This window comes from Perca fluviatilis, chromosome 19 (assembly GCF_010015445.1).
Source record: "Perca fluviatilis chromosome 19, GENO_Pfluv_1.0, whole genome shotgun sequence".
In the NCBI taxonomy this organism is placed as follows: Eukaryota; Metazoa; Chordata; class Actinopteri; order Perciformes; family Percidae; genus Perca; species Perca fluviatilis.
Window position 1 is genome coordinate 19,201,182 of NC_053130.1, and position 27,589 is coordinate 19,228,770.

The 27,589-nt window shown below is 39.5% G+C and overlaps 4 protein-coding genes across 8 annotated transcripts; 2 read left to right on the top strand and 2 right to left on the bottom strand.

Annotated features, from left to right (window-relative positions):
* The first annotated feature begins 403 nt into the window (after positions 1–403).
* On the top strand, positions 404–9,584 carry agpat5 (1-acylglycerol-3-phosphate O-acyltransferase 5 (lysophosphatidic acid acyltransferase, epsilon)). Its single transcript, XM_039784947.1, has 8 exons — positions 404–622; positions 1,401–1,470; positions 1,550–1,665; positions 1,782–1,871; positions 3,208–3,298; positions 4,683–4,844; positions 7,740–7,863; positions 8,497–9,584. Exons 1-8 carry the CDS (start codon positions 404–406, stop codon positions 8,720–8,722), a joined length of 1,098 nt encoding a protein of 365 aa, XP_039640881.1. The 3' UTR covers positions 8,723–9,584.
* A 2,066-nt stretch (positions 9,585–11,650) lies between these two features.
* zgc:163080 (uncharacterized protein LOC799515 homolog) lies at positions 11,651–15,242 on the top strand. Of its 2 annotated transcripts, none has more exons than XM_039784328.1 (5): positions 11,651–11,766; positions 12,135–12,217; positions 14,243–14,344; positions 14,436–14,523; positions 14,644–15,242. In XM_039784328.1, the coding sequence occupies exons 2-5, from the start codon at positions 12,142–12,144 to the stop codon at positions 14,684–14,686; spliced, it is 309 nt and encodes a 102-aa protein (XP_039640262.1). In that variant the 5' UTR covers positions 11,651–11,766; positions 12,135–12,141; the 3' UTR covers positions 14,687–15,242. The 2 variants fall into 2 exon arrangements, with proteins under 2 accessions (XP_039640262.1, XP_039640263.1); XM_039784329.1 differs by having other exon boundaries at positions 11,657–11,724.
* An 83-nt stretch (positions 15,243–15,325) lies between these two features.
* gsta.1 (glutathione S-transferase, alpha tandem duplicate 1) lies at positions 15,326–17,302 on the bottom strand. Of its 2 annotated transcripts, XM_039784327.1 has the most exons (7): positions 17,191–17,302; positions 16,970–17,096; positions 16,813–16,864; positions 16,425–16,557; positions 16,185–16,314; positions 15,857–15,982; positions 15,326–15,680 (listed from the first exon to the last, which is right to left on the bottom strand). In XM_039784327.1, exons 2-7 carry the CDS (start codon positions 17,054–17,056, stop codon positions 15,543–15,545), a joined length of 666 nt encoding a protein of 221 aa, XP_039640261.1. In that variant the 5' UTR covers positions 17,057–17,096; positions 17,191–17,302; the 3' UTR covers positions 15,326–15,542. The 2 variants fall into 2 exon arrangements, with proteins under 2 accessions (XP_039640261.1, XP_039640260.1); XM_039784326.1 differs by having other exon boundaries at positions 16,970–17,236.
* Positions 17,303–19,847: 2,545 nt separating this feature from the next.
* On the bottom strand, positions 19,848–27,447 carry LOC120548268 (serine/threonine-protein kinase ICK-like). 3 transcript variants are annotated; one of them, XM_039784390.1, is made up of 14 exons: positions 27,273–27,447; positions 25,751–26,016; positions 25,616–25,670; positions 24,222–24,343; positions 24,028–24,107; positions 23,795–23,927; positions 23,542–23,713; positions 23,167–23,334; positions 22,693–23,073; positions 22,106–22,314; positions 21,774–21,916; positions 20,965–21,081; positions 20,754–20,861; positions 19,848–20,616 (listed from the first exon to the last, which is right to left on the bottom strand). In XM_039784390.1, exons 2-14 carry the CDS (start codon positions 25,849–25,851, stop codon positions 20,465–20,467), a joined length of 1,941 nt encoding a protein of 646 aa, XP_039640324.1. In that variant the 5' UTR covers positions 25,852–26,016; positions 27,273–27,447; the 3' UTR covers positions 19,848–20,464. The 3 variants fall into 3 exon arrangements, with proteins under 3 accessions (XP_039640324.1, XP_039640323.1, XP_039640325.1); XM_039784389.1 differs by lacking the exon at positions 27,273–27,447 and adding an exon at positions 27,026–27,255; XM_039784391.1 differs by lacking the exon at positions 27,273–27,447 and adding an exon at positions 24,869–24,901 and having other exon boundaries at positions 25,751–25,767.
* Between the last annotated feature and the right edge of the window lie 142 nt (positions 27,448–27,589).

Genomic DNA, 27,589 nt, shown 5'->3' on the forward strand with positions numbered 1-27,589 from the left:
TAGTAGGCTAACCCTTTTTCTTAATTTACAACGTTAACGTTGCTGGAAGTGTTCGGGTTTAAGTGTTGTTCCGATTTGCTCTTCTGAGATGTTAATACTAATCCGTTAATTTCGTTTTTTTCTATTGCAGTATGGGTGGACGTTAGCGCTTAAGCCGACTTTGCTAACTGCCTTTTGCACACAAGGTTATAATTAGCTTTAGCCAGCTAGCTCCTCACTCCCCTTTTGCTGCAGCTTTCTCACTTTCTTATGCTGACTTATCAGGACAGGTGTGGTGAAAGTAGGCCAGGTGTGGTGTCGGATAGATAGAGTAGGCAACTTATTCATAGTGCTCACAGAGTAGTACTGTCCTACAGTCTACTTCGGGGATTTCTGTTACTTTAGTGGAGCCAAAGGTGGGGAAATGCTGCTTTCCTTTGTTGTGCACACATACTCGCTGCGGTACTGGTTTCCAGCCACGGTCATGCTGGGAACAGCCCCAGCTTATCTGCTGTCATGGGGGACATGGCGCTTACTCTCAACTGTCTTACCAGCGAGGGTGTATCACAAGTTGGACGACCGGTTGTACTCAATGTACCAGAGTATGGTCCTGTTCTTCTTTGAAAACTACACAGGAGTTGAGGTGAGTGATCTTTCATTTAAGATACTGGCTAATGGCACTAAATTTAGTGGGTTAGTGTGGTCACCATGTGTCGAACTGTGTTTATTAAGGATAGGGAATTTTACCCATTCATATCTATTCTGATAATAGAAATGCAAGTACACAGTCATAAGTAAAATTGATTGATAAGTGACAGCTGCCTCTGACTGGCTGCGCCTGCAGACTTTACGTTGCAATTAATATTGCATGCACCCATGCAGATCATTGCATTTTTTGCGGATGTCTACATTTGTTGGAACTCTTGAAATAACAAAACGTAAAGTGGAGCCAGTCACAGAGGCTAACAAACAAGATCTTGATTAACCAGATGTGTGGCAGTAAAGTCTGAAATTATTTTGCCTTTTTGTTGCCACTCCTTGTACAGTTGGTATGTTTGTAGGTTAGAGTTGGCAGACAAACAACAGTGATGGTGTTGTGGGTGGGAAGATGTCATTTCTGATATGATGTGATTTGTGTAATCAACGGTCTGTGCTGTCCCGCCAACTGAGGCCACATGAATAGATTGGAATGGACCTGTTTAATTAATCCTCTTAGGTTTTTGAAAAGCTGCAGTCTATGCTGGTTGAGTTTTTGTAAAAATGGGAAAAATCAATCTGAACTGGAAACAAATCCCTGTTGCAGTTTAAATATTTAACAAAACAAATAAATCTTTATCTTTTAATGTAGAATAATTTTGCAAACTGATGTGTCTACCATTTTTGCTTGAGTCTGTAATACCTTCAACCTGCTTTCTCTGTAGATTGTTATATATGGAGATATACCAAAGAACAAGGAGAATGTGATCTACCTGTCTAATCACCAATGTACAGGTAAGGCATTTAATCAAAATCTAGTGTCAAGCACCGATTGAAGCAAATGTCTAATCTCTACCAATGGCTTTCCTTGTAGCTGACTGGATCATTGCTGACATGCTCGCCATCAGGCAAAGTGCTCTCGGCCATGTCAGATACGTCCTTAAAGATGGACTCAAGTGGCTCCCGCTGTACGGATGGTATTTCTCTCAGGTAATGCAACTGTGTGAGTATTTGGATGTCATTGTAAATTGCAGATGTAGTGATGTAAATTAAACTTGAATCACATTCCCCACTGCTGTTCTCATAAGATTATCTTTCTGTTTCAGCATGGAGGAGCCTATGTGAAACGAAGTGCAAAGTTTAATGAAATGGCGATGAAGAAGAAGCTCTTAACTCAGACTCAATGTGGCGCACCAGTGAGTACACTTTATAAATGTTCTAAATAAGCCTATTGACGGCATGCGCATTTACTCAATGAGGTTGACGTACTGTATGCGGTCATGTCGTCCCCCTCAAAGACGGAAGTTCAGTTTTCAATGATGTTCAAAGACGAGCAAGGACTTCAAAGATTAAGATTTTTGTTCCTGTAGTGGGGGTTATTACACACTGGCCTGAAATTCACACATATGCCCAGGACCTATACATGCACTAATGGTCAGAATGAGGGGGCTGCCCATGACATGTGCCACGAGCAGTTAGTGGTTCGGTGCCTTTGCTCAAGGGCACCTTGGCAATTCCCAGGAAGTGAACAGCTACCAGTCCAAACTCCTGGCGACTCTCGGGTTCCCAAGCCAAGTCCCTACGGACTGAGCTACTGCCATCAGACAAATCATGTCTTCATCTGGGGCCTTATTTTCCCAATTTTTATGATCAATACAAGTTTTTTTTTAACTTTCGCCACTTAAATTCACTGCAGAGCTTTGTGCAATAATCGTCCAAAATACTGTCTACCAAACATTTCTCCTTACCCGACTTGTAATTAGGATTTTGATGTGAATAGTTTGTGCAGTGCAGTGTGTGTTATTGTGTTGAAAGGGCTTGTTTTTAATCACTGTTTTGGGATTTAACTGTCGGGGATTAGTGTGCGTGCGTGTATGTGTAGACAGATGTGGTCTTGGTGACCTGAAGGTAATATATGAAAGCTCTGTTGTGAAGTGGTGAAAGTTAACATAACCAGTTGTCACAAATCCGTGCACTCATATGAACATGTACATTTTCATCTTCGTTCCTGTTTTGAAATTCATCAAATCAACTCTAAATCAAATTGTTAAAGTAAAACTTACTTGCCTGTAGGTTCCAGTAAATCACACATACATTATGAAGCATTTTAAAAAGTGCTGCATTGGTTCATCAGTTTGCTACTGCATTGGCACATCAACTTCAGGCATCAATTTTGCAGAAAATGAAAAAGAATGATTCTTATATATTTCATTCAGTACTACAGTGCTAAAGTAAGTAAAGGGTAGAACTTCCTGGTAATTGTTGACCTGAAATGGGGAAACGACGAAGGGATATAGCAGTTTGTTGACTCTACATGACTATAAACACTATAAAGTTTTCAGTTCAGTTGCAATCCACACTGATTCAAAAGAACGAGGGGATGAAAATGGTGTTTCTTCTAACCATAAGTTCAATACAGTGTCTGGTTTCCATGTTTCTTGTTCAACAAATCCTGTCAATGTTAGACGTTCCATTCTGGCTGGTGCAATAAGAACCAAACTGCTTTGATTTCATGTGTTTTTCTCCCCGCAGATGTACCTTGTCATCTTTCCAGAAGGAACTCGGTATAATCCAGAGCTCAAGAACGTTATCGCTGACAGTCAGGCTTTTGCTACAAAAGAAGGTACTTTCATGATAGCAGCCATTTACTGCTGTACTTCTGCATTATAGTTCGCCACAGCCCACTCAGTCTTATTGTGTGATCTGTGATCACCCTTAAAAGCTACTGTTGTGCATACAGATTTAAAAATGATTTCAAAGTTTTTTTTTTTTTTTGTAGATAAAAACTATATTAATTTCTATCATCATTGGATTACTGGTGTGGTGCCAGGAATTGGTCAGTGTCCACCAAAACGGCTTATGGAATATTCCAGCTGGTGCAGCTCAAAGTTTTGAGGACTAAATGGACCTGTGGCTGGCCAATAAGAGAGAATGTATTGCTCACAAAGAATCAGTTTGAAAGAGAGGACTCTTCTGGTAATTTCTTTTTTTTTGGCATGAGGACGTGAAATAAACTGATTTAAATGGTGTTTATATTTATCTGCAATGTAAATTTGAGCTACAGCTTTACAATTTCATAGCTAAATACAGTTGTTGCATCAACATGATTATTGTGATGCCTTTGGGCAGGGTCGACTCACAAACTGCATCCATTTCTGCAGAGATTAAGTCTATCTCTGGACCACAGCTCTGAATATCACCTTCCCCCATTAATCCAAATAAATCGGTCTGGAGAGCCGACATGTGCACATGACATTATCTGCTATTAGTGAGGTATTAGTGAGCAGAGGGTGGTGCCACGTCGACGGGGAAACAACAGACTGTGCAGTTAATGACCAAAACACAAGCATTTACATAAAATTACATTACATTCATTTATGTCTGTACTTGTGCCTCATGGTAAAAGTTGATTCCAAACCACTAAACGTTTGAGTTGATATCAAGAGAACACACACAGCTTTCCCAGTGAGGTTGCCACCAACAGATTTTCTTTCATTACATATCAATAGATGGGTCAATTATATGATCGTATTTCAAGAATATCCCTCAGAACTATAACGTATAGCTACAGGCCAAACTGACATGTTATTATATCTTTTTGTCTACATACTGGGAGCTTAGGTGAGCTCTCAGAAATGATGAATGAGAATCTTTAATGGCTTTTGTGATTTTTTTTATTTTTTATTTTTTATGAGCACATCAAAGGTACATCAATGGTTATGTCTGCATACAGATTAGTTGTATTTATTTTTAGGGTACTTTGGAGGGGTTTTAGTCATTATTTTGAGAGTAGAGAGTTGACAGAAAATTACAGCACAGTTGGGAAGATGACCTGTAACAAAGGTTCTCAGCCACACTCGCTCTGAGGAAGTTGTGATTACATGGCTTGCATTTTCTATTGTGTAGGCTGATATGGCATGCTTAATATTCCCACTGTTAATATAACCTGTATTTAATCAGGCAATCTAATTTAATAAATAATGTATTACTTCTGTTCCTCTCCATAGGACTGGCTGTCCTGAAACACACACTTACACCCAGAATGAAGGCCTCGCACACAGCCTTCGCGGCCATGCAGGACCACCTGGACGCTGTGTATGACGTCACAGTGGCCTACGAGGGAACGCTGGACGCCTCTGGTCAAAGGAAACCTGCGCCATCGATGCCAGGTAAGCAGGCACTAGGCCGCAGACCTGTGTAGTCAAGCATCTTTTATAAAGAAGATTTAAAATCTGTTTTCAACAGCTTCCTTCATTTAACCTGTTCTCACAATATGATCTGGACCTGGAACTGTTGTCCTAATGGGTTAAATAAAATACTCATTTGTGTAGGGTGTAAAGTCATTCAGGACACATGCAGCTGGAATACGTGTAAATGCAAGCCCACCTCCAGGGGAGTTAGCCAGGCCAGCCCACAGAGTAGAAGAAGAGTAGTCTCACCAGTCGACTCCAGAATGATTCTATTCTGCCCAGTCATCGCTCCTTTCCTGTTGTACTATTTACAGTAGCGGACAGTAATATGGTGAAAAACAACATGCCCATTTACACCTCGCATTTATCTGGATGTCCTATGTGGATGTCCAATGTCCTAACATTAATGCAAGGTGTTAAAGTACGAGAGAAAGTATTTTGATGTGAAAGCGACCGTATCTGCCAGACCACATCAGGAGCTGGATTTCAGCTAATAAGTGTAAATGCAGTCCGTACAGCAACAGCTATAACTCTTCCCTCACAAAAATTATTTAAAAATAAATTTTCCCTTGACTTGGAACGTGCCATCCACCAGCTAACTAATTTACATCTTAAGATTCAATCATAGTGCCGGCAGAATAAAAAAAAAAGAAAAAAAGAAAATGCTAGTTATTAATGCAGAAGATGTGATTTGTTTTTTTTCAGCTAACAGCAGCTGCAGTCTGCCTCTATCTTCTGTTGATTACTGTATCCAAAAGACACACAGGCCTTGTATCACCAATCCTGCAACATTGTGTACACCGCCTCAGTAATTAATCACATAGCAAACATGACCGTTTAACAGCCGTGTCTTCCTGTAAACAGCATGACTCCGTGTTTTGGAGTTTTTGATTATTCTGTGTTCCAGGTTGCTCAACGAGCACTGTTTGAATGTAAAAACAACATCCCGTTTCAGTCAGGAATAAACATCGATGTGTTTCTAGCAAACAAAACAGAGCGAATAGAAAAGCATTCTTCTCGTCATCACGCACTTCCTGATCTCATGTGGTGAAGGTGACTGTAGTGATTTCAGAAGGAAGTGGAAGTGACTCGAGGCTGCGTTGACACTGCGGCTACAAGAGTCCAAACTAACCTCTGACAAACGTTTCTCATCCGTATGAACAGTTTGAATCCGTTCCACTTATGTGATGGTACAATATTGAGGAATGGGTAGTGTAAAGTATGTGACTTGTATTCCAAAATTCATATCACAATTGATGTCAGTTGGCAGAGATAATAGACTTAATAATATTGAATTTGATCAAAATAAATAAAATCTCTTTGAATATATTTAACCTCTCACTGTGAATGTTCAAAAAAAAAAGGACACAACATAAAGTGTACATTTGTCGGTAATAACTTAACAGCATTTTTAAACTATTGACAGGGCCAGTAGCTAATTTGTTTTCTCTAAACACTGAAACTGATATATTTAGTTGCCATATTTCTGTATCTCGATTTCAATATTGAACATCGTATTTTTTTAAATGAGTATTACATTTTTTATTTTTACATTTTTACATTTAGGCCTTTATTGTGACAGCTTAGACATGAAAGGGGAGAGAGAGAGGGGGGGGGAAATGACATGCAGGAAAGGGCCACAGGTCGGATTCGAACACTGCGTCGAGGACTGATCCTCTATATATGGGCGTGCGCTCAGGCACCTGAACAGCATCTTATTGATTGAGAATTCAATGCATTCAATTAAATGAACACTTTGCATAACTAAATGATCTACCATCAAGTACTTGTGTTAATAGATGAGCTCCCTGCACCTCTTTAGTAGCAGTTTGGTCTCCTCTTTGTTTTCTGACTCAACATTTTAAGATTCATATTCAGCTTTAGAGTTTATTAAAAAGGATTTAGATTAGGAGGCATTGTCACTACAGAGCAAAGAGTTGATTTCCTTCTTCTATCCAGGAAGTTGTTTTTAAAGTGTGTTTTGGAACATTGTTCCGCTCAAACACGAATGTGCTGCAGACAGTGGTTGTGTTTTTTTTCTTTTTAGAAATACGTTGGCTTCATGTGTCTTCTTGCAAAAATAACTCATGCGTTTGTGTGTCTCTCTTCCTCCTCCGTCTTTCATTAAGTAGTCAGTGTTTATTGAAGTGGCACATATTGTGTCTGGTCGATTTTCAAATCTGCAGCAGCTGACTGAGGTGCTCTCTCAGCTAGTGGAGCGATCTTTCGCTGCTGACTTCGATCAAGTTTCCTCTTTTGGCCGCAGTGCCCGGTTTCCTGATAATATTGCATGTTGTGGAAACAGGAACCTGAAGGTCTCTGGGGATACACGTGTAGCCTTGAGTGTTCACACTTGGTTACATTTTTATGCTTGACCTTCTCAGACCCTTTTCTTTCTTTAGTCCTCTGACAGTTTTAATTTTGACTTGACACTAATAACTTAAAATGTTTTTTATTTTAGGAACATGTATTGGGTGATGCTGATTTTTGTCACATACAACTAATGAATCTTCAGTTGAAACTCTGAACATTTAGTATTTCGGACATTAAATTTAACTTTACTGATTTTTCTACATCTACACTAGACTTGATTTAGTCTCATTTCTTCACTGATTTCATTATCTCATCTGCACATTGGTCTGATTCTGTCTAAGGATTGCTTATCTTACTCTGGTGCACCAGTTTGACCAACAAGCTGTTGTGCGATACCAGTCTTTCCTCTCTTGAGTCAGAGAGCCCTGGCATCACAGCGTCAGAGCAGCTCCAATCTATCATTGTCACATCGTGTTGATGTTAAGTGCTTGCTCTACGTGCCATTTTGCTGAAAGGCTTATCCTGTTTTTGTTTAGTCTCTTTATTTTTTGTGTTTGACAGAATTCCTGTGCAAAGAATGTCCCCGAGTCCACATACACTTTGACCGCGTGGACATAAAGGAAATTCCTCCAGAGCCACTGTTTTTCCGCAGGTGGCTGCACGAGCGGTTTGAAATCAAGGACCGGTAAGTGTGTGTGTGGGTGGAACAATTAATCATCTTGAAATTGCATATTATTCAATCAATATATAAACCGCAGTGATGTTTTTAAATGTTTTGCTTATGCACGCCACCAGTTTTAAGCACATATGTATCTCCGCTTCTAAAAGAACTTCCAGCTTATTCAGAAAATCTTCTAATGTACAGTTCCCTTTAGTATAGACCAGTGGTTCTCTAACCATTATTAAAGAAAATAAATCAGCAGATTAATGGATAATGAAAATAATCATTAGTTGCACCCCTAAGATCATTTTACTCGGGGTACGTGAAAGACAAAGTCCAGAGCCTGTGATATAGACTGGATTTCAGAAGTGTTTGGAAATTCTAGTTGTTGTTGTTGTTGTTGTTGTTGTCGTAGTCTTGAATATAGTCAGGATGGAAAATGGTAATCTACTGAGCCCAATATTGACAACACCAACCAAGCCACAAAAAAAAGCCCCAGTGTGATTTAGGTGTAGTTTTTGTGCTGTAACTGCTGTAAAAAATCCTTACGTGAACTTTTGTCAGATAGCTCTTTGCAATGTTCTGTTTAGCTTTTGTACACTTGTTCTTTTCTAAGATGGGCTGAATCCCCTAAGAGAATGATCTGTCTTTTTAAAGGCTGCTGACGGATTTCTACGAGTCGGAGGATGGAGACAAAATATGCAGGTTCCCTGGGGAAGGCAAACATTTGCCTCTGAACCTTTCTAAAACCCTCCCATCAGTGATGATCTTGGGGGGGCTGACACTGCCATTACTGCTGACGGAGAACGGCAGGAAACTGTACGTGAGAACCTGGGTGTACGGGACACTGCTGGGCTGGCTGTGGGTGAACGCTTTTCCTTAACGAACAGGGCAGAGGTTGCCACGATGAGACGCGCAAAAGACATGGAGAGACATTGCCATTTTCCTGTATCACAGCAACACAAGGTGTGTTCCAGATGCAGAGCAGTATCTGATAAGAGGATCAGAGATTTAACCTACGTGTCTGGCTCACTGTTGACCTTGAGCTGAAAGCTGAACGGCGATACAGAGAAATGTTAAGCATTTTTTGCTACTTGTTCCCTCGCATTATTTGGATTTGCAGCCTGAAATGATAAGAAAACATGTGGATTTGGTGGAAGGCATTCTCAAAAATGCCCCTTGTTATCTACTATGAAATACAAATAGCTATATACTTCTTAAAGTAACCCCCCCCCCCCCCCCCATTTAGCCAAATCAGTATTAATGCATGCTCACTTTCCCATCAAACATTGGCCAGTTTTAAAGCTCTAATATGACATAGAACATCGATGAACGAAGATGTTGATGATAGATTATTAATTTTTAAATGTACTGACTCCTTGGCATTGGTTATGTTATTTATGCCAAGTCCCATGTTAGGAAGTTTATGCACTTTGCTCATTTAGAGTGATGTTTTTACGTTAGTAGAACAAAATAAATGGCATACAGTCCTCTACAGGGGCTCATAAACATGACACCAGCTGCATTGTTTACCATAAATATTCATATGACATCAATTTTATTTTATATACTGATAATGAATGTAGCTATAAAACCCTCATTTATGCATATATGAAATAGTGAATGTTTTTCAATTTCCAACACCCAAGATATTGATTTTACTATTAGTGATATCCTTAAAAAAAATCTATCTATTGTACATTTTTGAGTCTTTGTTCTACTGATAAATATTGCTTTAACCTCAATGTCAATCATTGCCAAAACCTGGTGTATTAACCATGATAGTCTACGTGTTTTAAGTTGAGCAATACTTGTTTAATACCAGCCCAGATGACCGCAAAGAAACTTAATGCTTTTTTTTTGTTGTTGGCCTAAATACGTGTGTGTGTGTGTGTGTGTGTGTGTGTGTGTGTGTGTGTGTGTGTGTGTGTGTGTGTGTGTGTGTGTGTGTGTTGTTAGTATGAGTGTGTGTGTGTGTGTGTGTGCTACATATATGTGTGGTAGCAATATATGTGTATGGGTACATATATGTGTGTGCGTACATATATGTGTGCGTACATATATGTGTGTGCGATACATATATGTGTGTTACATACATACACACATAATATACATAATAATACATATATATATACATACATACACACACACACGTGTGTGTATTCACAGTTCCATCACTTTTATATACATTTGTTACTTTGAATACCATGTTACAGCTAATACAAAAGTATCTAAAAAGCTGACAAAGCCATGTTAACAGTATATCACAGGTTCCTGTGAACTCCAAGCCATTTATATTATAAATGTCACTGTGTTGTGAAATTCACTCTCTGTCCTCTGTTGTTGTTTACTGTAATGATACCATTGCATTTTCCCACGAGTCACTTTACATGTTTGCCGTCTCGTCCTTGTCTGGAGTTACTCTGAGATATTTTTTCCTCGTGGATGGTACAGTAAAGCTCATAGTTTTTACATGCCGCTCCAATACCTCACTTGAATAATCCTTTCTTGCTCTTAAATGACTGTTGTCAGCCATTTTATAGTCATTTTTACCCTGACAAGATCCAACTGTACCTCATGAGGAAAACTATGTAGACAGTATTTAATGCCAACTGGTTTTGGAAATGTGTGCCTTCTCTTTGGAGGAGATGGTCCTCAGCCCTCTTAGAGAGGGCCACAGTGGCTCTTTTCCACCAGGTGGCTGCATGGAAGTGCTCTCCTGGAGCATGTGGTCACATTGTCTACAGTTCATAGTGGCTTATTTTGCTCAAAGAATGCATTGAGTTACACTTTTATTAAACGATGAAACCTTTTATGTATGTAAGTTCTGGAAATGGGTTGGTCAGAGTGAAATAAAGTGGTTTTCTTTGGGGAGTCACGTTTGTCTTACTGTCCTGATTCTAAACACATGATTGTTAAAAGACTTATTCAGTCCCATATATTAGAGATGCAGTAGTATATTTACATACTGCTGGAGTTAGGCTGATTGTTGAGTTAAACATGTATACCCAAGATGCACTTTTTGTAATTACACGCTCACATCAAAAAGTTTTTTAGATGCTTTATGCACAATTTAATGTTTTTCATTAATTTACACTGAACTATTTTTCTATCTTTGGAAACTTCATTATCAGAGCAAGAAATTTAAAGTAAATCCTGTAGGTTTAAGGGCTTGAGCTGCCTGAGGGACAGACTATGGCCAGAATAAATTTGCTGTTGGACCTATATTGACCACCCATCTCCACACCCCACTTACTGCCTTCTGCGCATTGTGTACCTTAATGCCTCCATGTCCTCATTAAGTACAGTGGACACAGCAGACTGCATATGGCAGCTTTATCTTAACAAGCCAAGGGGATCAACCAGTATCTATGTAGCTACTTTTTGCACACCAAAGTGGGTCCGACAATCCCTACAGATACAATTATAGGTTTTTGGTTGAAAACTGAAGAATTCTGGCTTTTTGAATGTGATATGTACCCAAGAGAAAATAATTGATTTGAGAGTTTTCAGTATTCAAAAATAAGACCATACTTTCTGAGATGGTGAGCAAAACAATACACTCCCAGATTTCAGGCCAAAAAGAAATGGTAAAAAATGTGGTAAAATGGTTATATATTATTATAACATGTTTTTCTTATCTTGTTTTTCATTATATTTATTTCTTAGATTACATTTATTTCTTCTATATATCTTGTATGGTCAGGAGGATACTATGTACAAAACTTCAATAAGATTTTTTTTTTAAATTGGAAACCAAAGAAAAACGATTCATCTTCCGAAATACTACATTCCCACTTTATCAAATGTCAGCGAACACAGTCCGAACTAAATTGCGCATGCGTATTACGATTTATAACAAGGAAGCGCAGTCACAGATTGAAGGTAACGTTTCTAAGTGCTGCCGCTCATTTGTTTGGCCTCGAGGTATGTAATATTTACCAAGACGAATGAAATTAATGTATAATGATAATTTGATAACAATGCTTACTTAAACGTAAATTGTAATAGAATATGCGTGTAGGGCGTAGGGCTGTTTGTTTTTACGCTTCCTGTGTTGTCGTTTTATGTTTTAACCACTAAAGGTCTCACAGCGACACCTAGAGATCTAACATACTAAAAGTATTGTCGTGCTAAAAAGTGTACAGCTAGGCTGTTCATTTGTGGGAACTGAATTGATTTAAGATTTGCTTCAGTTTAAGAATTGAATTATCTTAGATTTTTTTTGGTAAGCTTAGCTATTTAACATGAATACCAAACATACCTGACACCCTGTACTTAACTTCTGTTTACAGCTTTGTGATGGCAGTGGACTGGATTGGATTTGGCTATGCTGCAGCCATTGCCATTGGAGGATTTATTGGATACAAGAGAAAAGGTTGAAAGATATTTTTGAAAGTCTTGGCTCTCTATCCTCTTCTGTTAAACCTACCCTCTGTAATTTAGGTGTTTTAATGGACCAGGCTTTGAGTCTTGACCAGCATGTAAATTGTTTGGTTGGCTCCTGCTTCTACCAGCTGAGCGACATTGCTAAACTCAGGTCCACTGTGTCCCCAGCTGAGTTGGAAAGGATTATTCATGCATTAATTCCCTCCTGTCTTACTGCAATTCTCTTATCACCTGGCTTAGGAAGACTTCCATGAATTGCAGAGATGAAGACAAGTGCTGCTAAGCTTTTGAACAAGTCCTCCAAAATGTCTCATGTTACTCCAATATTGATTTCTTTACATGGGCTTCCTGTCAAATTTAGAATCCAGTTCAAGATCCTTGTGATCACTTTTGGAGCCTTTTGGAAGAGCTTCTGCAGCCCTACATCAGCAGGTCTCCGAGGTCCTCTGATCAGGGTTTGTTGGTTTCTCCTTGCTGTCCGATCCCATAACAATTGTTTTGTGGTTCGAATCCTATCATCTACTGGCTTGACCTCTGTGAGTTGATACAGTGGTGAGCTCGGAGAACAATGCAGGGTTCAGTTCACAATGTTCTAAAGGTTTAAAGGTGCCCTGCCAAACGTATTGCATTTCTTTGTAGTGATGTCTGAAGTTCTACCATGGACTCTGTAACATTTTTTGTGGAAAAAAATGCCTTGGTTACCTTGTTTCAAGCCATTCTAGTTTGGTATAGAAAGCCTATAGGAAGACTCAGCTTGATTTCAGCCAGTTCTCATTAATATTCAACAAATATTTGAATCTGATCGGCTAACAGCTAGCCAATGAGAGCCTGGCTGTCCGCATCCTTTACCCAGCGCAACTGGGCGAGCTCATGAATAGTAATTTATTTATTTAATTTTATTTATTTCAGGTTTATTTAACAGGGACAATGCACACTAAAAATACATTTAAAAAAATGTACAGTGTGCCAGAATTAGCCAAAAGGCTATTTTACATCTGTCCCTGAACAGATCGTACAATGTCACACCTAAAAAGATAAAAGGATTATAATAGTACATAGAAGTTTAGTCCAATACAAGTAAAATTGACTATAAATATAAAAAGAAATGATCAAGCATATAAACAAAAACAGTTGGTCAATATCAACATCAACACCAACACACATATACACACAAGCCACACTGTCAGTCCAACAACCTCATAGGCTTAGCACAAGTGACACAAACAGGCAGGACAGAAAAGACAAGATAGCAGCAAGATTGTATAACTACATGTAATGTTGACAGTCCTGATTACCTCTTAGCCACTTCTTTAAGTTAAATTTAAAAGAAACATAAGTTTTAAAATTCCTAATCTGAGTTGGAATGAGGTTCCATTAACGAGCAGCCCTGACTGCAAAAGCTGTTTGGCCGAATGCACTTTTCCTCAACGGAACAATGCAGTCACCTCTTGCTGCACTCCTTGTGGATCTGTAAGCATTTGGTAGTGCGTTTACAATGAGCTCAGGCAACATGATGTCAGACTGACCAGCTTTTGTAATTGGCCTGATTTCTCCGCTTATTTCTGTTCAGTGGCTAGAGCTGACAGAGGAGCTAGCAGTTCATTTTCACATTCACCACATAACACAAACACATATGGACCTAACATATTTCAAAAAATACAAGGAAAAACGATTTTGTATGTCAGGGCACAGGGATATATACATTTTCTAACAATCGCTCCGTTCACCTAGATGACGTGAGAGTCAATAGATAAGAAAGATTCCCTAGGAGAGGAGGATTGGTTCAAGGTTGGTTCACACAGATAGCTCTTCAAGAAGGAAAACAGTGTTACAATTTATGATACAAATTGTTGCTTTGTTCAGAGTTCTCACAGAATGGAATACAACATATTCACAATGATTACTCTAGGCTGAAGACAAAAGAAGACTGTGCTTTTGAGGTTGTACGAAAATGAACGAAATTCCGTTCATATGTGCACCCTGATTATCGTCATGTGTCTCTGTGTCATTGTAGGCAGCGTGATGTCCCTGATGGCTGGTTTAGTTTTTGGTTGGTTCTCTGCTTATGGTGCATACAACATCTCTAATGACCCAAAAGACATCAAGGTCTTATTGCGTGAGTGTGGCTAAGCTCATCCTAATATACTGATTTTCAGCAGTTCGTGAGTCAGAGAATTGGTACTGTCATGGTGTTTTCTTCCTTTCAGTTACCTCGGGAGTCCTCTCATTCGTGATGGGAACGAGATACAAGAAATCTGGAAAATTCCTGCCTGCTGGCCTTATGTCAGGGCTAAGGTCAGAGTCGAACTTGGTCAACATGCAGTAAAGTTTATTGAGAAAAACATTGTGAAATTATGTAACGGGTTATAACACACTTGTTGTAATAAAGTTTGATTTGCTATCTCTTTCTTACAGTTTGTTGATGGTGTTCCGACTGTTACTACTCCTCATGGTGTGACTGGAGGAATAACAATGTCCAGACTGAGGGCTCTCGTCTCTCGGTAAACCAGCCTTGTTTTAAAGGAAACAGCATTCCCAGTTACCGTACAAGAACAAGCCCTCTCTTTTGTATGGGAACTTAACTTTCATGTGACCAGAAACTTTGCAAAAGCTACCAGTGGGTGTTTAACAGATTAAAGATTAACGTCTAATCTTATTGCAGTAAATCTGTTCTTTAATACATAAAACTGTTTTTGATTTTGTATATAAGCACGTGCATGAATGTCAATCTCATGATTTGAGATTAACAATTAATTATGTACGTGAGCTTTGTGGTGCAATTGTTTGTGTTGGCAGGGCGTTTACCGTATACACTACATCTTCAGTTCTGCAGGTTGCTACTATCAACGTTAGTAATCGTAAATATTCAAATTACAAAAAAAAAGGCCAAGTTTAAAGAACAAAATGTGTATTATTGTCTGTTGACATGCTACTGTATGTTACCTTTAAAAATGAAGTAAATGTTTGATTTTTGTAATAATAGCAAAACTAAATAAACAAATATGATCCTTAAATGAATGGTTTTCTTTTTGTGTGGAGATAATCCAAATTCTGTCATTGAATTAACACAAAACAAAAACAAAGCAGCTTCTTGAAATTGTCGTCAAAAGTGAACAATTTATTTAGTAGAACCTTCACATTGAATACACCTATGTGATGTTATGAAGGATTACATAGATTCATGACATGCTTTTTGATGGATAGTGCAGTAATCACCTCAACATAAACCAGCAAATATAATTGATCCACATGTTGTACATGCTGTGTTTGCATAATTAATAACTCCAACTTCCTATGTGAGGAATGTACAGAGTTTATGACAATGGAATGTTGATTTTGAACACCTCCATGATGGTCTTCACATAGGTTTCATCTGGCTGTGGCTTTCTCTTGCTGCCTGGCTGCAGGAACCTGCTGATGGCAGGAATCTGAGTCATCCTACCCTGGAAAGCCTGGAGGGAAACCAAAAGTTACCCTTAAACAGAGCATTCAGTAATCGGTGTGTATTTTTCCTTAAGATTACTAACAGTATACTGGGATTTCATAGGAACAAGTTATCTTGTTTTCTGTTGTTTTTGTTCCTTTTGTATATCCAGCCTTATACAGTATGTCACTTTTACACATTTACCTTGACATTGGGAAACTCGCCAAGAATTTCAGGAAATTTCTCCTCCAACATCAGGGTGCATTCAAGCAGCTGCACGTCTGCACAGCTTAGCTTACCTCCCACCAGGTATATGGGCCCAGACAGCGCCTGGAATGTTTGTCAAAGACGTACAATATATGTATGTTAACCGGAGTCAAATTCCTTGTTTGTTTGCACAATTCTGATTCTGATTTAATTATCATATTTAATCATCAACAGGTCCATTTTCCATCTAGTGGTTTTTAAACAAGATGCAACAGTTATTAGACCACACCATTTCATATAATATGTACAGTAAGCATGGTGGTACCTTTTCAAACACAGGAAGGTAGCGGTCCTTTGCTTTACTTTTAATGGGTTCCAGTTTTGCATCTGCTTTGAAGGGCAACATCATTATCATTTCCATGAGGTCAAATATTCCCTCTGAATACATGTTGATCCTGAGGAAAAGCACATGGCCTACTGTGACACATTCATCCACTAAAATCATGTCCTAAAATACACTTAATATAATACATAATAATATAATAAATAAAGAAATGGACCCCACATGACACGGTCTTTGAGATCTTTTCCATGAAGATTGTACTTCTCTGCGATGTAATTCAAGATTGCTTTTGTCTGAACAAGCTTCATGCCATCGATCTCCACCATAGGAACCTGTTGAAACATGAGAGCTCCATCTGCAGAGGAAACACAGCAGCAGGTAATGCAGAGCGCCACACCCATGTGGTAAAATATTAATTTAAAGATTAACAGGTCACAATGTTACGTTTAAGATCTTCACCTCACAAAGTCCGTCTCACCCATAGACAGTATATAAAAACGTCTCACCCGGGTGCATCATGGGTTGACGTTAACAGATAAACAAATTGAAAAAGTAAACACGTGACTTGGTTTATTTGAGCTTGTAAACACCTTTTTGAAAACCAACTTACCACTCAGGAGTTTTTCATACTGCTCACGAGTTGCCAGATAGATCTCATCAAACTGTGAACACGAGATTACATAACACATTCACGGCACATTCAGGAAGTTTGGGGTTCTTGAAAGACAGCCTAGCTTCAGATTAATATCATCACACACATCGCTTACCTCGACCTCTGCAACTGTCAAAAGCCAACGGATTGACTCCATTTTCCCTCTCCCATTGAAGTAGTGCAGCACAACTTTCCCAGCCATGGCTATAGTATTTTTGAAGTGTAACGTTAACGTTAACTCTCTAAAATTAAAAAGAGACACATTAAATAACACAAACTGAATTCAAATGCACGTTACGTTACCAAAACTGAGTTAATATTTCGTTGGTGTTACACCTATACACCGGCACAGCTGACTTGGAGAAGTCAGGGTGAAGTCAGCAGACGTAGCTAGAAAGTATAAAGATGGAAACATCCGAAGTCTCTGATTGGTTAGTTCTGGCCAACAGAAACATGTCTAATTAACATGTTGCCGCTAGACATCATGGGAAAAATACTCTCTGACCGTGTTCGTTTAATAATTTTGAGGTGAAAAGTTCGAAGTATCAACGTAGTTTACAAGTTATAAATATGACAAGATTGTTACGTGTACTAGTATGTAATATAAACATTGTGTCGATATTCGACACCGTGATAGTTAAGGGTTGTATTGTACTGCCTGTTATATACGCCATGCCTTACAATTTAATTTCGGATGTGAGGGCGATCTGGCTGCGACATCTGTCACCCCATTGATCGCTAGGGTTTATTCGGCTGATCTGGCTGGCTAGGCGGGTGTCCCCTTCCTCCCTCACCGCTCCATGTGTGTCCCTCCCGAAGCCCCGCGCTCGGTGGAAGAGGACGATGGTTCCCCCGGCGGACGTCCATCCTTCGGTGTACCAGTAGCTGCGCTCCCCTGCTAGAACCTCCAAACAAGCTCAAGGCCCATTTGTAGGAGAAACGTAGGGAAGTTAAGCTCCAAAGAAAGCGTCAGGCACATCCAAATGAGGCGCTGCACGTGGCAGTTTGCCTTCCTTTTTCAGTTTGACCATTATACTCCACTACTATTAGATACTTTTGCAGATTCAGATTTACAAAAAAAATAGTTTTATCCAGTTCAGAATCTCGTATGATATATAATCATAAGGTATATACATATATATATATATATATATATATATATATATATATATACCTTCATATATATATATGAAGGATATCTATATAAAGATTATTAGGAACACCTGTAAGATTTCTTTTTAGGGTGTGGTCCAGGTCTAGACAATCTCCTGAACTCCAAACTGAATGTCAGAATGGGAAAGAAAGGTGATATAAGCAAGCAGTGTGGCGTGGTTGTTGGTGCCAGACGGACTGGTCTGGGTATTTCACAATCTGCTCAGTTACTGGGATTTTCACACACAACCATTTCTAGGGTTTACAAAGAATGGTCTGAAAAAGGAAAAACATCCAGTATGCTGCAGTCCTGGGGGGCGAAAATGCCTTGCTAGATGCTAGAGGTCAGAGGAGAATGGGCAGACTGATTCCAGCTGATAGAAGATCAACTTTGACTCAAATAACCACTCGTTACAACCGAGGTATGCAGCAAAGCATTTGTGAAGCCACAACACAAACAACCTTGAGGCGGATGGGCTACAACAGCAGAAGACCCCACCGGGTACCACTCATCTCCACTAAAAATAGGAAAATGAGGCTACAATTTGCACGAGCTCGCAAAAATTGTACAGTTGAAGACTGGAAAAATGTTGCCTGGACTGATGAGTCTCGATTTCTGTTGAGACATTCAGATGGTAGAGTCAGAATTTGGCGTAAACAGAATGAGAACATGGATCCGTCATGCCTTGTTACCACTGTGCAGGCTGGTGGTGGTGGTGGTGTAATGGTGTGGGGGATGTTTTCTTGGCACAGTTTAGACCGCTTAGTACCAATTGGGCATTGTTTAAATGCCACAGCCTACCTGAGCATTGTTTCTGACCATGTCCATCCTTTTATGACCACCATGTACCCATCCTCTGATGGCTACTTCCAGCAGGATAATGCACCACGTCACAAAGCTCGAATCATCTCAAATTGGTTTCTTCAATCAATGCCATGAAGAATTAAGGCAGTTCTGAAGGCGAAAGGGGGTCAAACACAGTATTAGTAGGGTGTTCGTAATATTCTTTAAGGTGAGTGTATATTCTGTAATGGAACATTCTGCATAATGTATACTTTTACCTTTGGTACTTTAAGTATATTTTGAATGCTAATGCTGTATGTACTTTTACATAAACTTTTAAGTAAGATTTGGCATGCATGAATATTTTTATACTGTGATATTGCTACCATCAGCACATAAAGGAATACTTCAGTTTATCACAAACATTCAAACATGGTTTACACTGGACAGAAAGGGGATGAAAAACTGTCCGTTGAAAAGCAATTAAAGCAGTCAGACAAATGTAGTGGAGTAAAAAGTACTATATTTGCATCTGAGATATAGTGGAGTAGAAGTATAAAGTTGCATAGCATGGGCAATGGGGCATCCTCAAATAAAGAACAAGTACCTCAAATTTGCAATTAAGTACAGTACAGTACTTGAGTAAATGTACTTAGTTACATTCCACCACTGCTTTATTAGTTTGTCACAATTTAAACCACTGATATGTTTATCACTTCTTACATTGTGCCCTCTATTTCACTGGAACCCCTGTAGACGGTGCTATGTAGCAAATGGAAAGTTAACAATTAACATAATGTTGGTGTGCCATGAATGTTTCCTTTTTTCTCTCCTTTGACTTGTGGCTACACATACATACACATGTATGTAATATTAACATTAACAGTAAGCTACTGCTGACGGATTAATCTCTAACAGATTAATCTAGCTGGCCAGCATCTACCAGGGCTGATGTGCTCACCCTGGTGCAGAAAATGGACTGATAAGTAATACAAAAAGTTTAGGGCCTGCAGTCAGCTGATCAATTTCAAGTGTTTCATGAAAGAAATTACACAAGTTGAACATGCTGGTACCCAGTCAAAAGTTTAATAATACCCAATAACTGGCAATGTAATAATCACACTCACTTTGGCCAAAGGGGTAAAACATGTTAACTAAATCAGATTTGTACAGTACACTTGCATTGTATCCATTTTACTGAAATCAAAGCACAGCCTTGAATTTCATTAAAAACATACAATGCATAAATAGTTAACTGACAAGTCGACCATCATAAAACAAAAACGACTTAACTGTCCAGTGGCAAATAATTAGTTGTAGCCAAAAACAAAAACACTAGTCACAGTGAAGTTTTTAATAAAATTATAATATGCATATTATGTATACAGGTTGGTGAACATTAAGTGATAAATCTGATACAAAACTGAAGTTGTAACCGCTGTAAGACAATAGTTATGTTACAGAAATACAAAATAAAACACTGTTTTTGGCCGGTTGCATTTAAATATACACATAAGATATTTTACAACTCACAACATCCATAGTACATATAATGAAAAACAAAATTATTGCTATGTAAGATGTATGTACAGATTCTGATTATAAAACAACTAGGCCTACTCTTTGGAGGTGAAAGAGTTCTTAGGAGCACAGATCAGAGCTCCAGGCAGGGCACTAGCGGTGTCCATATTTGGCAGACCAGTCTGTTCGGCCGTGGATAGGCTGTACCGGTGGGCGAGGCAGCAGACCAGGGGTGCTCTTGTTGGCCAACGGCATGTTGGTAGAGGTGTTCATCGGACTCCGGCCAGACTGCCATGTTGCATAATCTGAAACAACAACAGGTTTGTTTGAAGGTTTTTAAAAAGGCATTTTTAGGTGGCTGGGCACTATAAAAGTTGATATAAATTAACATATAAATAGCTGAATATTACAGAAAGTTTTAAGCTCTGAAATTCATCCTCACTTGATGCTGTTGATTCCACTGAAGGACGCTGGTGCCCTCTGTGACCGGCAGAACCAATGTCTTTTTTGTAAAACGACGGCATGTATCCACCTGGGATTGTATTTGTACCTGATAGTTTAAAGTAAAAAAAACAGATCCATTCATTTGAACCTAGTGATACCAACAAATTGCAAAGATTACAGTGAAGTTAAAAGATGTCCTGGGGGATTACCGTGAGCACCTCTGCTTGGCAGAGTCCCTCCAAATGGAATACTACTGTTGCCCCAAAGATGGCTTCCAGTCGAGTCTTTACTGGCATTTATGGCCACGTTCTTCTTTGTGCCAATGCCTGAAGGAGACAGTAAGAGATTATAAGATACTTTTTTTTTTTAGTAAGAAGATAAACAAGTCACAGTCAGAAAAAAAGAAGGACCAAGGACCTTTTAGTTCTGGTCAGGTTCATGTTCACACTGGCTGTAAAAATGATGGTGAATGACAGGTCATTCTGTACTTTACTGGACCTGATGTGTTTATTTATGTTCTTTGTTGTCACAAAAGAGAAATAACTGATCATGAGCATCGTTAGTCCTGGCTTCCTGGGTGCAACTGGGCATCATTTTAGGAATATTAGGATGAAAAAGAGACGTCTTTTACCATTACTGCCAAAAAATAGATTAGTTTTATAACTTTAATAAATTATTAGCATTTAAATACACTGTACATCATGTATAAAGATTGCCTATGAGATCACTTTCTTGACAGTTCATAGCCAAAAGATGGATTTAATAGTAGTTTAGCTTTTTAATTCCCGCAAACACACATCTAGTCTTACAAAATCCTGTGGTTGATCGGATGTTCTTTAACACCACAAATGTACTGAAACCAAACTGGCAACCAAACCAGAGTTAATTTGAATCAAACTGAACCAGGTTAGGTGTGAAAAGCACCTGTAGACACAGATGGTGTAGATTTATTTGACTTAAGACTACCCTCAGTCCTACTAACATCTACTTTACTCAAGAGAAGTCTTACATATATTACCAGGTAAATATCTTGACTGCCTCAAGTAATGCTGTTTGGCAGAAGCAGTTCTCAATGGCTCCTGGTAGGCTGTACTTTTGTTCAGGTTTAAAGGTGCATCTTCCTTTTCACGGGGTCGACTGAAATCCAGAACATTTCCATATCTGAAAGACAGAGGGCATTCAACGAGACAAATGTAGCGCGAGTTACCTCCTTATATTAACGGTGATGTATGGCTACAGATCTTGTGTTGGGTTGCCTTTTTGCACATTTTGTTTGCACGATTACAGTGCAGATGGCACTGATTCTGCCCCTGCTAAAAGTTACCATCTGATGAGAGCTCATAGCCTCACCTGCTCATTGCGTCCTCGCCCTGCCTCGACTTCTCTGTGGAGAAGTTACTTTTTCCAAGAATACTTATGGATGTCAGATCGGTTTGCTCGTATTCGTCCCAGTCTTCTCCCTTAAGGTGTCCTGTGCCGTGGCCCCAGCGCCGCCGCCCTCCTTTAGGTTTCAACTGATAGCTCAGTAGGTTTGCTTTTTCCGACTCCTGTCTTGTTTGCTAAAAGAACAACATCAAGCATGCATGTTAGGAATATTATCCACAATTCCTGTTTTCGAAGAAACAAGTTATTATGGCAGATTCTGGCTGTCAGCCTCCCTTTGATGGAACCAATCTCCAAAAGTGAAGACCAGCAAAGTAAGGAACCACTTGATGTAAACAATAGATTACATGTTTACATCAATCAGCCATTTTTTAAGGATGTATAGCAGGTTTATAGCCCAAGGTTTAACATCTACATTTATATGTAAAGGCTTCATTCATTTATTTATCCACTAGAAGACATAAAGAGGGAATACTTGCAATTCAGGAGAACTAATAATAGTAACAGATACTGTATATAGTAAATACACACACACGTAATGTTTCACGCCTCACCTTGCTCTGGAGACTCTTATCAACAATATAAGGAAGATGGCTCTGTGGTGTTCCTCCGGTCTGTTCCTGCTTCAGGGTGTGCTTCGGTTGCTGCTCTCGCACCAGCTCTGTGTGCCGTTGATACACTGCCGCCTGGGCGGCTGCAGATACAGGGGAGGGCTGGATCTGCTGGAGAGGCCTGGGGGGGGAGCAGTGTTGGTTGGGAGGTGGAGGCTGGGAGGGAGGAACAGGCTTAAGCAGCAGGGGTTGCTGCTGCAGCATCTGTTGTGACTGTAAACGAGCCTGCGGCGGCACAAAGCCTGGCTGAGGTCTGCCCTGCTCCAGGATCTGCTGAGGAGTGCCCAAAGCCTGGCCCACGTGGAAGTAAGAGTACCTGAGAGCCTGTAAAGACATCAAGATTTGAACAGAACAACATCAGCTTTCATTCTGTATGTTCAGCTATGAGGAGGTCAGGAAGTGTAGGCCAGACACTACCTGTGCAGAAGCTGGTCTCTTCTTGGGATCCCACTGGAGCAGGTCTGTCATCAGATGAATGGCTTCAGGACTGGCATTTGGGATCAGTGTCTTCAGATTACTGGGAACACACTGAGGCCAACGGAAATTCATTGCACTTGCAAGATGGTATGCGTCCGGCCAATCATTCTAGAGGGAGAAGACAGGCCACCTTACGCATTCACATAACATCATATTTAACAAAAGAAAAAACGTTTTTTATTCGACGTAACAGTAGTAGCAGTAGCAGAATGGTAACTGAAAAAAATATTAACACACACACGCTACACAGGTCTAACGAGGAATGACAAATACAGTGCCCTTTTAATTCAGCCGTACACGTTTGGAAAACATTACCTTCTTTGGCGTACCCAAGACTTGGCAAACTTTGAATATGGTATCTACTTCACTGGAGCCTGGGAAAAGAGGCCTGAGGGTATAAAGCTCTGCCATGATGCAGCCAATTGCCCACTGGTCTATGGGTGAACTGTAGGATGTGGATCTGAGGAGCACCTCTGGGGCTCTGTACCTGGTCCAAAAAGAGAGGGTACTCAGACTTGAGTGCGCTGAACTATTAAACACAGTGCATCATGTTTACTCTTAAACTTACCATCTGGTCGAGACGTAGTCGGTGTATGGTGGTCGTGATCTGATTTCCCGGGCGAGCCCAAAGTCTGCTATTTTCACCAGCTCTGGGCCCATGCACAGAAGATTCTCAGGTTTCATGTCCCTGTGGAAAAACCCTAACCAAAGACACATTGCATGACCGCCTTGACCCAATTGGTACAAAATGTCAAAAGTGACACATTTAATTTAGCATCCTGGAGTCGTAAACAGACGTACCATGTTTATGAATGAACGCAAGCCCCTGTAGTATCTGAAACATAATATTTCTTACAGCAGATTCAGGAAACAATCGAGTCCTGCAGCCAGAAACTATCAGTTAGAAAACTCAAACGGTTGAGAAACTGTAAGCATTTATAAAATACAGTTTTAAATGTGGTATTAATAATGAAACAAGTAACAACTATACGCACCTGTCTTTCATTAGCTGATATAGATTTTCCTTCATATACTCAAATATGAAGTACAAGTGATCATTTTCTCGAATGACCTCCTTAAGTTTGATCACATTAGCATGGTTGAGTTTCTTTAAAGACTGAAAGAATAAAGGAAACCAATAATGAAAGAATAATGTGGAATACATTCACAAAAAAAATTTGTAGAAGAAATAAAAAGTCAATCTAACCATGCTGGACAAAACACACAGGTCACTGCAGCACATTCAAAAGCACGCCCTACAACTATGATGAAACAAAACTTTCATGTTAAAACATGGCTAGTGTAAGAACACAATGGAGTTTGGGGGTAAATGCTGCAAAGATGGGATTTATTCTTACAATTTGGAAAGCAAAAATAGACAGCAGGATGGAGAAAAATAAACTTTTCCCATGCACTTGAATTATAAAGGTTTAACCATGCTAAATTTTAGTAAGGGGGGTAAAAGCTGTAATGGGATTTGAGATCGTATGGTGGGACATGCTGTAATTATGATCCAATTAGCAGGAGTAAAGACCAGTGTGTTCTACACATGTTTTGCTGTGTTAAGGTCAAGCTCTAGGAAAGGGGTGTGTAGGCCAGGGATGGGAACCAGAGCTCAAAACCAACAGCACACAAGAATCACCTGCAACTCTTAGAGCTGGTGTGTGACTTTGAGCTGTGAGGAAATTTAGACAGCAACATACTGAATTGGTGTGAAAACAAAGCATATTTGAAAACTAAAAATATATAGTACTGTATATTAACCATATCATCAAGTTATCATGAAGTTTCTTCTCTATTCTACAAAAAAAGTGAAAAAATCAACCCAAACAGAAAGTCACAGGGTGTGGCACTAAAATGTTGCTTATCTGGTCACTGCAGCATCAAAACAGCTGATGGCATGTGTAACATTTAGCATTACATGTCATATTTATTATATTTATTTGATGTTTGAGATATGTACATATTTATGAAACTAACTGCGTGTCAATCACTGCTCATGCACACACATTAATTCTCCCTTGTAGGGGGAGGGGCTTAGGAGACCGTTTTGGGCTTTAGCGGAAAGGGGGGAGGGACTGAGAAGTTGTCGGTGTTCAAATGTTTTGGCTAAGTCCTGGATCTTCGCAATCCTACCTACAGCACCTTTAATGAGAGATCAGTTGCAGCAAATGCGTACAACAGTTCATTAATATGGGCACATGCTATTTAACATCGACTTGATCAGTAAATATATGGACCATTCTCTTCCAAATCAAAGATGCAACCGCACCTCTAAATTGCTTAAATTCTATATTGACGTACAAAAATGGTGATTTTGGGTTGATTTTTCCATAATTCTGCTTTGCTTTTCAAATGTGTGATACTAACATAGTAAAAATAATCTCACCTTGACTTCACGAAGGTTCATGCATTCTTCCCAGGAGTAGAATTTTCTTTTCATTCTGAAAAATATTTCTCCTATTAACTAACTTGTTGGAAATCATATCAAATTGCAAACACACACAACTGTCCAGATACTCACTTCTTTATGGCAACTAGCTCTCCTGACTCTAGACTGCGACCGAGGATGACTGAGCCGTAGGTGCCATCCCCGAGCTGTCTGATGGTAGTGTATCTATTCATTATGCTTGTCCTTCCATTGCATCCGTGGCAAGATAATAATTGGGTGGAAAATAGAGATGTGTTTGCTGTCTGCTGCTGAATGCAACCAGATTTTCCTGTGACAACAGCAGAAGACCACGGGCAGAGTTGGAGGACTCATGGTGTCATGGACGTGCCTCCCTCTAGCTGAGAAAGAGAGGGATGAACAAAAACGGATGTTAGTTAAGTAGCTGTAAGAAATGCAACGTACATGGCCCTTTATAAGCCAAGTAGGACATGACTTGGCCAACTGACCACAAGCTAACTACTACGTGGGACATTTAATGGTTGGGAAACGCTGTATATGATGAAGACACTGTTTCTAAACTACCTTAAAACAAATCTTTGACAATGCATTGAAAGTCTTGGTATGCATCATCCACAATATATGCTGATATATCAGTATTATTGCATATATCGATTAACAGTGGTGCAAATCATGGACTGCCTCCCTACATTTAAGTGTACTGTAAGCTACTACATGTAATGGATACTCGTATGCAAACCATTGCAAACTATGCACAATTAGATGTTCTTGTGTTGAGCAGGCAGGCTCCATTCATTCTCCCAATCCTAGCTATGTAGACCTGCTGATTAATTAGAAGCACAATTTTCCTGGTTTTCTGTATCACCGTTTAATCTACACCCCTGTTTGGTATACTATAGAAAACTAAACAGTAAAATGTGTTGTGCTTATTGTTACTACACTTGGATGTTTGAGCTTCTCTGTGCTCAACTTAAATCTGAGTTTCAGGCAAACCCATTTTTTACCATTGATGTAATGGAACTTTTTTGAGGAAGAAAAAAACTATTTCAGACAAAAATTATACATGTCTGGATTAACTTCAAGTGTTGACTGACAATTGAAACAGTGTATATACTACTAAGCGTGTCAAATATGTGCATTTCGATAGAGATTAGGATGAAAATTGCCGAAGTGATCCTTTGAGTAATGTTAGCTAGTATACGACCGTAATCAGTTATCATCTCTCGGCATTAATGGTAGCAAACGTGGTACAACTAACGCTAGCTTGTGATTGCTTTGTGGTGCTGCTGACAACAACACCATTATCGCTACAGAGAAAAGAAACTGGCCTGTTTAGACTGAATGATCTCCCAATTTAAAACAAAACGAGAAGCAGCAGACAACACTCACCATCCTCATGTCAAATCGACAACACATGACCGAGCATTAGTAACGTTAGTCAATCACTAGTAGTCGATGTTCAACAAAAGGCTTAACGGACTGATCAGTTGATGCCACCGTTAGAAGACAGATAACCGCATCCAGTGTGTCCAACACACAACATAAATACATTTCATCGAGGCCCTTCCGTCATAGAGCTCATCATAATCTCGCGTTGCTGTAAAACAGTTTGCGGTCACAACAAATCACAGCTCACCTCCCTCTGCAAAGATACAAAACGAGATGGAATACGTCACAGCATCCCGATCTCCAACGTCTGCACACCTTTAATGCCTGTAGGCTGCAGCATATGAAGTCGGAGGCTATTTAAAGCTTTTTCTTTTCTTTTTTTCCTTCTTTTAGTCTGCACTTTGTTTATGCAGACAGAAACCGAACGGTACCACGCTGCAAACAGGTGATATTAAAACAAATACAGAACAGTGATTCCCAAACTCATAAGCAATCTTAATGCATACTCGTGAGACGTAAATGCCATTGTAAGTATAGTTCATAACACTGAAATGACGCTAAAAG